The sequence below is a fragment of the Mirounga leonina genome, unplaced genomic scaffold, assembly GCF_011800145.1.
Source record: "Mirounga leonina isolate KUSES-001 unplaced genomic scaffold, KU_Mleo_1.0 Mir_195, whole genome shotgun sequence".
Taxonomy (NCBI): Eukaryota; Metazoa; Chordata; class Mammalia; order Carnivora; family Phocidae; genus Mirounga; species Mirounga leonina.
Window position 1 is genome coordinate 427,991 of NW_023270490.1, and position 13,025 is coordinate 441,015.

The 13,025-nt window shown below is 53.0% G+C and overlaps 1 protein-coding gene across 1 annotated transcript in view; it reads right to left on the reverse strand.

Annotated features, from left to right (window-relative positions):
- PREX1 (phosphatidylinositol-3,4,5-trisphosphate dependent Rac exchange factor 1) overlaps positions 1–13,025 on the reverse strand; it is a 176,917-nt gene that overhangs the window by 79,476 nt on the left and 84,416 nt on the right. The window contains exon 5 of the mRNA XM_035025355.1: positions 8,098–8,199. Within this exon, the coding sequence (XP_034881246.1) occupies positions 8,098–8,199 (102 nt within the window). The remainder of the gene's footprint in view (positions 1–8,097; positions 8,200–13,025) is intronic.

A 13,025-nucleotide genomic window follows, 5' to 3' on the forward strand; every position in this document is an offset into this window, starting at 1 on the left:
CTTTCGCCACGCGCTATGTGTGATGAGAGAGAAACAGGAGGGAGACATTGGCAGGACCTCAAGATTGCAGAATTTTCCAGTCGAATCACTCAACCGACAGGTCCTGTGCCGGCAGAGATAAGTCTCCTTAACCATCCGACCCAGACGTGCCTAATGGTTCCAGGATCTCCCCACCTCTCTGCTCCCTTGAAAATCACAGATGTGGTGCTCTGACGTGCCACATGTGGTGCCAGGGCTGGCTCTGCCCCTCTGTAGCCGGGTGACCTCGGGCCAGGCGCCCTCCATGCTGAAAAGCACTGATAAGGAGGACCATGGTGAGGAGGAGGAGGAGGAGGGTGGCGGCAGTTACTGCCCACTCTGCCTTTACTCTGTGCGTGGGAGGTGGGGTCCATTATTATCCCCTTTAACAGATAAGGAGATAAAGGCAGAATGACCCAAGGCCGCAACAAAGTACGAGGAGGAACGCGGATGTGAGCCTGGATGTGTGTCTGGTTCTGTTCACGGGCACGGTGAAGCCGATACTCCAGGGAAAGGACCTCCGCGGTCAAGTACATACGTGGTAAGCTCTCAGTCTACGCGAGCCATCAGCAGCCTGTTCTCTGACAACACGTGCCGGGACAGCAGGGGGCAATCTGCCAGCGCGCTGTTCGGAGCAGAGCGCTCCGAGCAGAAAACCAACCCCAGAACGTTCCCTCTCCATTCACTTCATTTCTGCCCCACCTGAAAACCAACAGCCTCTTTTCTGGAGGACAGGTCCTAACGGTCCGGAGGCCCAGATGTTCTGCAGCATCGGGACCCGGAGGGTTTCCTGAGCGCCTGCCAGTTTCCGGGGACACAGCAAAGGGGAAGCGAGGAAGGGGGAGAGGGAGCCCTCTCTCTGGCAAAAGGTGCTCCCCCAGGGGAAGGGGGAACCAGACAACAGCCCCAGGCCGTGAACACGATCGAGATAAATCAGACAAGGGGAAGGAGAGTGTGACCCGAAGCTTTGGAAAAAAAAAAAAAGAGGTGCGAGCAGAGGTGCCCCACCCCGAGGGAGCATTCCCAGGCTACTGCGGCTCACCGCACCCACACAAGAACCTGAGCTGACACTGGGTGTTAGAGCAGCCTGGGCAAGGTGTCTGCGCTCAGCCCGAGGCGCAGGATGCAGGGTGGGCGCTGCGGCTAGGGGAGCACGAGAGCCGGGGCGGCGGGGGCTGCAGTGAGGAGAATTCTCACTTCCTGGGCCTTCACAGCAAGATGGCCACAATCGTTGCCAGATCCCTGGCAGATAAGGAGCTCATTTCGCAACCTCAGAGTCAGAGAAGAACTCCAGAGGAATGACCCAAATATTCAACAGGAAATGGGCAAATGATGTGAAGGGGTAAATCTCAAAATGAACCCACCACCCCCCCACCACCACCCTGGGTCAGACCGCTGAAGTCAACCCCCTGGACCCTGCCCCCACTCCCCAGTCATAGTCCATTCGGGAACGAAGGGAGACCCTGTCCCTCCCCTGCTCAGAAGCTTCCTGAAGCACCTACAACACTCAGAGAAGACAAAGACCCCACAGTGGCCCACAAGGCCCTGCCTACACTGGCCCCATCACCTCTCTGACCTCACTCCCCCACTCTCTCCCTCAGATCCTCCTCTGGCCACCTAACTGTTCCTCAGACACGATCCTACCACAGGGCCTTTGCACTGGCTCTTCCCTCTATCTGGCAGACACTTCCCCCTGGTACCTGTATGGCCCCCTTCCTCACCTCCTCCAGGTCTTTGCTCAAATGTCACCCTCTCAGTCCCTCACTCCTGGCCCTTACCAACCCTCGTAGTCTGAGATACTTCTCCTCCACAGCACCCAGGCCAACTCTACAAGTATATTCGTTTCCTATCTATCCCTCCGTTGTCTGTCTCCCCCAGCAGAATGCCAGTCCCACAGAAGTAGGGCTCTGGGCCGTTTTGTTCACTTTGTATCTCCAGCACCTAGGACGATGCCTTATACATAACAGTTGTTCAACAATCATTGGTGAGTAAACAAATGGCCTCCCAAATGCCTGGAACTGCAGCACCAAGCGAAACTCTCTCCTGGAGGGAATCAGGAAGACACAAACGGATTTGCTAAGAAAAGAACATTCTCCCTATGGGATGCACTGCTTTCCAGTGCTGCCCGCCTCCCTCCCCTACCACTCACCGCACATAAAGGCTTTCCATGGGCCACCTAACATCCTTTGGAGAGGCCCGCATGGTCCACGGCCCCACTCTGGGGAACATGCCACTCCCCAGCCATCCCCCTGCATGAGGAATCGATGCCAACACCCTCCCGGTGATGGACCGTGGTCCATCCGCAGGGGTGCCACACCCCCGGTGGCCAGGGAGACAGAGGGAACAACTGAATGGCAAGGTCTTCACGCTGAGCGTGGGCGACATCTGCATCGCCTGCAGACAGATGTGGGAGGTGCAAGACACACGGGAGCCCATGCGGAGCCCCGAGGCTGTACCCTGAGTAGCCATTCTGTCAGAAGCATCCCTGCCAGCAGCGTGCTAGAGCAGCTGTCCCCAGCAGACGGCTCCCAGCTCCCAGGACATGCCCTATTTGGCCTCAGCACGTTTGACAAGTTTTGAACCAAGCTGACATTTGGAAATCAGGTGCTTGCACCTTTTATAAAAGTCCCAATTTCTGGATTTAGAAACAGTTGGCAACACTAGGGTGGCATTTCCATAGTCATTCAGTGAGTCACTGGGGGGGGGTACCCACTATGTGCCACGCACCATGCTGGGTACTTGGGGAATAGCAACAAACAGAACAGGCCCAAACCTTTGCCCTGGCCGAGCTGATAGCCTAATGAGGATTCAGAAAATCAATCCGTACACCAAGAGGTAAGAACAGAATGTGAGTTAGGGGAAGGGACTGTGAAGAAAAACAACAACAAGGCAAGGGGACAGAGAATGGCAGAGGTGCCTCTGCTACAGCTGGGTGGTCAGGTAAGGCCTCTCTGAGGAGGAACAACTGAGCAACAGACGCCTGACAATATCAGAGAGTGAGCTTCAGGGTATCTACATGAATGACGTCCCAGAAGAAAAATGAAGTGCAAAGGCCCTGGGGCAGGAACATGTTTGTTGTGTTCAGAGAACGGCAAGGAGACAAGTGTGGCTGGAGCAGAGCCAGAGGAGTGGGAGAAGAAGCACAGGAGGTCAGAAAGAAACATAACTGTGTAGCACCTTATAGGCGACACTGATGAGGAATCCGGATTTCAATCTGAGCGACAGGGAGCTGCTGGACGGTTTTGAGTGAGGAAGTGACATGAACTGGCTTAGGCTTAGCTGCTGAGTTGAGAAGAGACTGTGGAGGACAAGGGCAGAGGCAGGAAGACCCAGCGGGGGCTGTAGCAGGGGCCCGGGAGCACGGTGGAGTGAAGGAGCTGGAAGGGCTAGACTCAGGATAGATTCCGAAAGCAGAGCCAACAAGACCTCCTAAGAGACTGGATGTAGGGTGAGCCAAAGACAGCTCCGGTTTGGCCTGAGCAACCAGAAAGGAGTGGCCATTTATAGAAACGGGGACAAGAGGGTGGCGGGGAAGGGGAGCCCAGTCTGGGGCAAGAGGAGAGCCAAGCATTTGGTTTTTGGACATGTTAGGTAGGAGATGCCTGTCTGACATCCAAGTGGGGAAGCTGAGTGGGCAGGAAAACAAGCCTGGAGCTTGGGAGACAGGTCCAGGCTGCAGGTCAGACACAGAGATGGGGTTAAAGCCATGGGAGTGTCCGCCAGAAGCTAGTACATGGACGTGCATAGCAGTGTTATTCATAATAGCCAGAAAGTGGAAAGAACCCAAACATCCGTCAAGGAATGAACGGATAAACAAAATAAGGTTCCATACAATGGAATATTATTCATCCATAAAAAGGAATGAAGCTCTGATCTGTGCTGCCATGTGGACAAGCCTGGAAAACACTGTGCTAAAGCAAAGAAGCCAGACACAAAAGGTTACATATGATATGATCCCGTCTATATGGAAGGTCCTGAACGGGCAAATCCCCAGAGACGGGAAGTGGATGAGTGGTGGCCAGGGGCTGGAGCAGGAGGGAAAAGCCCAAGGACTGCTGATGGGTCTGGAGTTTCTCTTGATGGTGATGAAAATATTCTAAAATTATTATGATGAAGATTGCACAACTTTTGAATATATATATATATTTTTTAAAAGGCCACAAGGTGGCTGAGGCCACTCCGGGAGCAAGTCTAGAGAGAGAAAAGGCCCCAGGACCAAGCCCTGAGCCCACCTGTGCTTAGGCCCAGAAGGTGTGGAGCCAGCAAAGGAGACAGCAGGGAAGGGGCCAAGAGTATAGGAGGCAAAGGAGAGCAGGGGGGCTGGGGTGGCAGCTGCCCCTCTGGACAGATGTGTGCCCGTCCAGTTTGCCCCCACCTGCCCCAACCTGCTTCCATTATGTACCAGGCCCTCGTGGGGCCCAGTCTGCCTGGAGCCTGAGAGGTAGAGGCTGTCCCAGGAGCCACTGTGGGTCCTGAGCCACACCAGCCGCTGGGGCAGTGAGTAGCCCAATGAGATCTGTGCATCACCAGGAAACAACCCAAAGGGACAGTGACAGTCAGCCTCCCCTCGGGCACCTGTCACTTGAGCACCAGGGGCGTGACCCCAAGCCTGAATCATTTCCCTGGAAATGTCGATGGAAAACTCAACAAAGCCTAAAAATGCCAACTGTCTATCCCAAGCCTGGGCCGAAGGCTGAGAGAGAATGTTCTGGCTATTCTTAGGCAACGTTCAAGTTCAGCTTTTTGGGGCCGTTCCCAATGAGGCTTTCATTCTTGCCTCTTCTCTCTTTCCACCCAGGCTCCCTGACCCCATTCGCCTACTGGATTCGGAGTTCAGCTCAAACAAGGGGGCTCAGAGGGCCACGGGGACATCTGCGAGGGCGTCAGAGTTGCAGGGGCCAGAGGGGGAGAGGCTTGAGGGATTGGGCTCGTGGTACCGTCTTTTAGAATCCTCTGGAAAATGTGACAGGAAGGAGGAACTCAGGAGGAGCATGAAGCGTTGCCCTCAGTCCCAGCTGTGTTCTGATGCAAATGTTCCAGCTGTGGGTGCCAAAGGCCAGGACACTGAGCAAGTCCATCAGGCGGGGAGCATGGCACGTCCCCACAGGAACCTAAGGCCCTGCTGGCTGGTCCCCCTGGTGCTATCTGAGCTCCCGATAAACACAGCTGGAGACGGAGGAAACGGGGCGAGTAAACAGCCATTTGGTCAGGAGAGCAAACCCACAGCCTGGCTTCATCATCGTTTCCGGTGGGCAGTTATTCTCCCACTGGTTGCCAGCCAGTTCTGCTCCTCTCTGTCTGTTCTCCTGGAAATCCAGAGCCCATGAATCCCACCAGACCGAACTGTGGCCCGTGGGGCCAAGCAGGCCTCAGAAACACCTGGGCCTCCCGTTGTGAGCTTCGAGTCCACACACACACACACATACACACACAGGTCCAGCTCCACTGGTTGTTAAAATATGTTACCACTTCAAGCACCTGCTGAGACCCTGGACTTTTCCCAGACCCACAGACCAGAGGGCTAACACCTAGGGAGCCCTGACTGGGCTGTGGGACTACAGCTGGCATTTTTCCTAATGGGTCAGATGTTCCAGGTTTGAAACCCCAGGAGAGAAAGAACAGAGCAGCCACTGAGCCACAAAACACAAGGCCACTGACCTCCCCAGACCCTCACCTAGGGCACTGAGAAGGTCAGCATCCCCAAAACCCAAGGACTTTGGCAGCTTGACTGCCCAAAGTGCTTAACTGGCAGCGGAACCTAGTGGTTAGAGGGCAGGCCTCTAGAATGGGCTCAAATCCCGGTTCCTACCACTTAACCTACTAGCTGGCCGTGAACAGGCCACTTCCTCTGTGCCTCAGTGTCGCCAATGGGGCTAATCACAGTGCCTCCCTCATCAAGTTGTTCTCAGAATTAAGTGAAAAAATGTTCAATCATTATAAAAACCCTGTCTGTATTAATACAACCCCTGTACCCCAGATGAGTAACTGAGGCAGAGAGAAGTGACTTGCCCAAGGTCAGGCAGCTAGTAAATGGTGAGCATTCTAGAATTCAAACTCAAGCAGCCTCTGGCTGCAAAGCCTGGCGCTAATCCAGGGGTCAACAGCCTTTTTCTGTAAACGGCTAAATAGTAAATATTTTAGGCTTTGTTGGCTCTATCCGGTCTCTGTCACATATTCTTCTCTGTTTGTTTTGGGGGGTTTCTTTTTTTCTAAACAAGGCTTTAAAAAATGTAAACATCATTTTTAGCTCATGTGTTGGACAAAAACAGGCCATGGGCTAGATCTGGCTCACAGGCCAGCATTTTGCCAACCCCTGCCCTAAACCGCCATAGAGAACAACCTCTTAAATGCTGGTACGTGATTCAAGTTTGGAAAACACACCGAACAGATCAAACGAAGCACATCTGTAGGTCCAATTCAATCCACAGGCTACCGATGTGCAAGTTCTACCTGGAGCTTTCCCTGCACCAAGGTGAAGAGCCAGCCATACACAGCATTTCAAACACATGTTTGGCAAAGCAGCTCCAAGAACGACTGCAGACGGTCCTTCTGAGATCCCAGGGACAGACACAGAGCAGGAGGCGAGAGGAGGTACAGAGAGAACTTCGTCCCATCAACCATGGCTGCACACGTTAGAGACCTGTGTTCCCGGGCAGAGCTGATGGCCGCAGACAGGGTCTGGTCCAGCTCACAGACTCAAGGGTCACCCACCTTATCCAGCAGAAAGTCAAGTTCAAGAATGCCCTAGTAATCTTCCCCTCCCCTCTGCCTTCCAGTTCACGGAGCAAGGATGCATGTGGCCCCAGTGACAGGTGCATGAATGAGGCACCACCAGCCAAATTAATCCACCAGCAGGGACCCCAAGGAACAGCTGTCAGATGCAAGGCCTTCAGGATGGAGCCAGGGGAGGCCTGGGCCAATGAGTTGCCATTTCCAAGCACTGAAAACCCTGGGCAGAGAGCAGCGGATGGCGGCAGAGCCATCCACCCAGCTGGGGATCTGCCCAGAAGCCGACTCTGCCACTGAGAATTAAGACTTCTTGGGTAGGGGCGCCTGGGTGGCTCAGTCATTAAGCGTCTGCCTTCGGCTCAGGTCATGATCCCAGGGTCCTGGGATCGAGCCCCGCGTCGGGCTCTCTGCTCAGCGGGAAGCCTGCTTCTCCCACTCCCCCTGCTTGTCTCCCTCTCTCACTGTGTCTTTCTCTGTCAAATAAATAAATAAAACCTTTAAAAAAAAAAAAAAAAGACTTCTTGGGTAGCCACCCAAGCAGCAAACCCCCCCTGGTCTGCGCCACCGAGACTAAATCAAAGCTGAAGACAGCGGTGTGTGGCTGTTTGTGCTGGGCCCATGCAGCAGCCCCCAACCTCTTCCACAAATAGCCAGAACTGTGATGAGGAGGTCCTGCATCCCCCGCCCACGGGCTTGTGGCCCATGGGATCATGTGATTCGCTGGGAGGCTGGAGCACATGACATAAGCCTGCACCAATTAGAGCTCACCTGCTCAGTGTGATTGGGTCAGGCGGGGAGCACCTGATCCTGGTATCAGCCAATCAGAACATAACACTGCCCAGCTCACTGCACTGGACCATGTCTCAACCGATCAGAGCCCCACACCGCCCAGCCCCTTGCCACTGGGGTAAAGTCCAAGTCTAAGCACATGGGAGAAGGGTAAATGGCACATGCAAAGGCTTCATGTAATTGGTTCAAACTAAACCACATGACTCGGGCCCAAACTGTTCAGAACATCACATTCTTCTGGCCACAGACGGCAAAAGCCTGAGTGATTCTCAGGACTTATGTTGGAGCTACCAGAAGAGGGGTTCAGGCTTTCCCACTGCCCTTGAACTGGACGAGGTGCATGGCCAGAATAACACAGCCATCTGCTACCACACAGAATATAAAGCAGAACTGAACACAAAGAGGCAGGGTCCTGGTAGGACCCAGCCCGGCCCAAGGCCAGCGCAGCCCCTACACATCTCAGCTACTTGAACTAACAAGTTCTACTTTTCGAGTAAGCCAGTCAGAGCTGGGTTTTCTGTCACTTCGAACACAGAGAAAGGAGTTGGGTGAGCGTCTCACCTTGAGGAGGAGGGGGTACTTGCAGATCCTCTGAATCGGAGACAGCAGGTAGCCCTCCAAAGGGATGTCCGTGGTCTTCCGGCCTCCCAGAAGCATGCAGCTCTGCAAACGGACAGAAGACCTTCATTAAAACTCGCCAGGGATCGCAAAGGGACTTGGCCCCTTTCAAATAAGCAGGGGAAGCACTCTCAAAACACAGCTGCAGACTTCGGAAGCAATTAACCACACCTAGGGGAGATGGAAATATGCATATCTGTCACCCAGCACAAAGCCTAGATCAGGGCCTGGCAACCTGTCCTCCCTGGGCCAAATCCTGCCCGCTCCCCGTTGCGGTAAGCAGGGTCTCACTAGAACACAACCACATCCTTTGTTTACATACCTGCACGTGCCTGCTTTCAAACTACCGTGGCACAGCTGAGTGGTTGTGACAGACCCCATATGGTCACAACACCTGAACTATTCACTATCTGGCTTTTTACAAAAAAGTTTGCTAACTCCTGGTCTGTAGGAACTACAGGAACTTTCACAGATACGCACCAGGAGACAGGAACGGGGACATTCAAAACTGTCTTGTTTGGAACAGCAAAAAATGGAAAGCAACCTGAACAGCCACCAAATGAAGGACGGAAAAAATATGCCTGTCGACTGACACATCGCCACACTCCACGGCGGTGGAAACGGGGGACCAGGCACACCGCAGAGCAACACGGGTGGACCTCACAAACAGAAGGATGTGGATGCTATGAACCCATTCACACAAAGCTTTTAAAAACACACACAACAGAACCAGGCATTGTTTGTGGAGAACACATCTGTAGTAAAATACAAAGACACAGATGGAAGGAAAATAAACCAAATTCTAACAGGGGTTGGTTCCCTCTGCAGAGGGAGGGTAACAGGATCTGGAAAATGAACTGAGTCCCCCACCGTAACCCCTCACCATCCTGTCCCAGGGCTCGCTATGTGCCCAGTACACACATGCATGCTGATATGCACGCAGGAAGGAAGGAAAGGACAAACTAAGGAACGAGCAACCTGCCAACACAGCCCACAGTCCCTGTCTTCCTCCTCGACACCGCGCGGGCAGACCGCAAATGACACAGGAACTCCTGGGGAAAAGGATTCTCATCCTATCACTCACTCGTTCACTCATTCATTTATTCATTCCACGAATAAATATTGTGCGTGTACTATGGGCTGGGCACGGTTCCAAGCACTGGGGCACCTGCCCAACAAATCAGATACAAGTTCCCTGCTTACGTTCAAGTGAAAACAAGCCCAGAGAACATTTGCCCTGCGCCTACCACGTGCCAGGCCCTGTACCTCGTGCTCCTCACAGCCCCAGGATAAGCAGGGACATTTTCTCCCTCTTACAGATGGGAAACTGGCACACAGAAGCAAAAGGACGGGTCCGAGACTCAAACCTGCTGCCCTTCAGGGAGCTCGGGGGGCCCTCTGCTCGGAGAAGCAGAATCCCGGGGAGCCCAGGTTCCTGCTCTGGCAGGAGCTGCGTGGCCCCCACCCCCGCATCTCCCCCGGGGCACAGATGGGGGATCGGAGCTGCGGCAGCTGGGAGATGCCAGGCCCCACACTGCTCACACTCAGGCCTTTGTCCTCCGAGCACTAGCTCACCATAAGCTGCCCTGAGGATGTCAGCTCCGGGCAGAGAGAGGGGAGCCTGGGGGTAGGGGAGCACTTTCCAGAAGCCCCCAGCAACAGGCGGGAGAAGGGCCTGGCTCTTTGTCCAGGATCAAGGGGTTTTCACATAACTGTCAAAGCTGCCAACCACACTTCTCCCCAGACACTCCAAATTCTTGTTTCATGTTATTTTCATTTAAGGAAAAAAAAAAAAGGCAAACACACATAGAGCTGCCATTCACTATCCTAGCAAGATGACACTGCGAGCACAATGGGAAAAACTTGTGAAAATTATCTCTTTAAATTCTGCTCCTTCACAGAATTGACCTGGGGGAGGTGAAACGCTATGAGTGCATTTAGTGCAAGTCGCTATATCCTGCAATAAAAGGTTTTTAAGAATCTCAGATCCCTTCCGATGCCTAAATGCTCCTTCTATTATCTGGCCTCTCGACTCTTCTGATCTCACTTCCTGCTGCATTTCATCTCAGACCGTCCATTCCAGCTACCCTGGCCTTCTTGCTATTTGTCAAATACTCTCCTACCTCAGGGCCTTGGGACGTACAATTCCTCTACCTGGAATGCTTCCCTCCCAGATACTCCTTGCTTCTCTCTCTTACTTTACCAAAGTCTCTGCTTAAACACCAAAGACACGGTTTTCCCACAGACCGATCTAAAATAGCGACCACCATCCTAACTCCCTCCAACAGCCTGTCATCCTTAACTGACTGTATTTCCTCCAGAGAACTTGACACCACACGATACAGCACGTAAGTTTCTCCTACTAGAATGGCTGCTCCATGACAGCAAGGCCTTTTCTTGCCTTGGTTACTGTCATCCCCCAAGATTTAGAATGAACAAATAAGTGAATAAATTACCCCCATTTTAAAGACAAGAAAACTGAGTCACAGAAAGATGAAATCCCCAACCTATCTCTCAGCAAGCACACAACACATCGTGACTGAAAAGCCAGATCCTGTCTGTTCCCAACGCCTTAACATCCCATGATAGACTCGAGACAGCTCTTCTGCCAGTGGCCAAAAGCTGGGAGACACCAGCAGGGGGGGGGGGAAGATGATGCATGGGCTGGCACAGGCCCCTCCCCGTGTCCTCCCCCCGTGTCCTTCCCCGGCCGGATCCGGCCCTGCTCAGCTGCTGCTGGGAAAACAGCAGCCTGGCCCATCGAGAAGACTGCAGGAGAGAGAGGAAGGAAGGACAGAGAGAGTGGGCCCTTCCCTTCACACACCCCTGCTAACACCATCCTGGCATCTCCTGCTTCCCAAGACCCAGCTGAGCCCAAGGGGACACCCCCAGGAAGAGAGGCCCTCGGCCAGCAGCCTAGAGCCTGGGCAGCAGGGACTACGGGACTCAAGGCAGCAGGTCGAACACGGAAGCGGGGCCGTGTGTGGTCTTGTGCTACACGACTTCATCTTTGCTTCTGGCCCTGACTCTTTAATGAATCTAAGTATAAAACTGGAAAGGTAAGAATGCAGATAAGAGCGGCCAACAGCATCAGTCCCGAATGCTAAGACCTTTGAGACCCATCTGCCCTTCTTCAGATGCTCCCTAAAAATGGACCAAGCAACACAAACGTACTAGTGAAGGAAACACACATTTTGAATCAAAATTCTGGAAATACTTTGTTGGAGACTGTGCATCAGGGAGAAGCACAGGTAAGAATTTTATTGTGTAGCTTAGCCCTCTGGGCATGTGGTTAACACTCCTTGTGCTCTGTTAGATGTTCTACTTTTGTGTGCCTTATTTTCTATGTGCTGTTGGGAAATAAAACCGTTCTTGGGGGTGGGGATGTTGGTCTTTGACTGAATGAGCTGGGGATTTAGAAGTGAGGGCTCAGGATTCGAACCCATGAGAAACTCCATCGCTTTGGGAAGTCTCTTGAGAGACATACTCCTGGGAAGTCACTTCAGATTTTAGAGTCATCAGAATCACCTGCTGGCAAGGGCTATGCAGTGTTCCCTACTGTATTCTTCCACGGCAACAGAATTTCCATCTGGGCACACAGCTGCATGCCCCAGCCTCCCCTGCAGCTGGTTGTAGCCACGTGGCGAGGTCCTGGATGTGAGCAGAAGAGATGTGTGTGGCTTCCTGCTGTGCCCTTAAAAGGAGAAGGGCAGGCCCTCCTTCCCACCCTTCTGCACCCCACTACCCGGAAGGTGGAAGTAGTGAGAAGTCATCTTAGACCAGTGGATGAGTGCACAGCCCAGGGCACTGGCCCCTGACACTAGGGCCCCCATCCCAGCCTCAGACTGTCTACATCCACACTGTTACCATGAGAGAGAAATAAACGTCTACTTTGTTTAAACCTCTGTTATTTGGGATGTCTGCAGAGCAGACAAATGTATACCTTAACTCACCCACAATAGACAGTGGCTGGTAAAACTCCAAGGAAATCACAAATGAGAACCTTTCTGCACAAGTGAAGCTCTCTGCAATTGTAGAGAAGACCTCCAGGGATGTCTGCTGTCTGGCCTGACCAATGTCTCTTCCCAACTTACTTGCACAAGTGCAAACCAACTGTCCTGTAGGCCTCCACCCCACCCTCGGAGCTGGTGGTATGGGTGGAGTTGACTCCGCCCCCCAGCTCCAGCAGCGACCAATCAGAGCAACAACCAAACCCTCCACCTACAGCAGTTGGTTCAGGGATAAGGTCTTGAGCCAAGCTGAACCAACGAGCATCAGACCCAGGATTTTTGCTGTTAACTACTGAGAAAGGAGCTTTCCTATCCTAAAGCCTCTCTGCTATGAGAGGTGTAAGCATAGAGCTGCTGGAGGCCATGACGGTACCACGTGGGGAAGCCTCCCTGGGAATGGAGCCAAGGCAGAGAAAAGCAGAACCAAGAAACACATTTTTTTTTTATTTATAATTTTTTTTTAATTTTATTTATTTTATTTGAGACAGAGAGAATGAGAGAGACAGAGAGCACATGAGAGGGGGGAGGGTCAGAGGGAGAAGCAGGCTCCCTGCCGAGCAAGGAGCCCGATGTGGGACTCGATCCAGGGACTCCAGGATCATGACCTGAGCCAAAGGCAGTCGCTTAACCAACTGAGCCACCCAGGCGCCCCAAGAAACACATTCTTAATGACATATTGGCACACCTAGATTCTGCTGTGCCTGAAGCCCTCTTGGGTCTTAAACTTCACAGAAAAGTGAACCCGTAAAAAAAAATGGGGGGGGGGCGCCTGGGTGGCTCAGTCATTTAGCATCTGCCTTCTGCTCAGGTCATGATCCCAGGGTCCTGGGATAGAGCCCTGCATCGGGCTCCCTGCTCAGC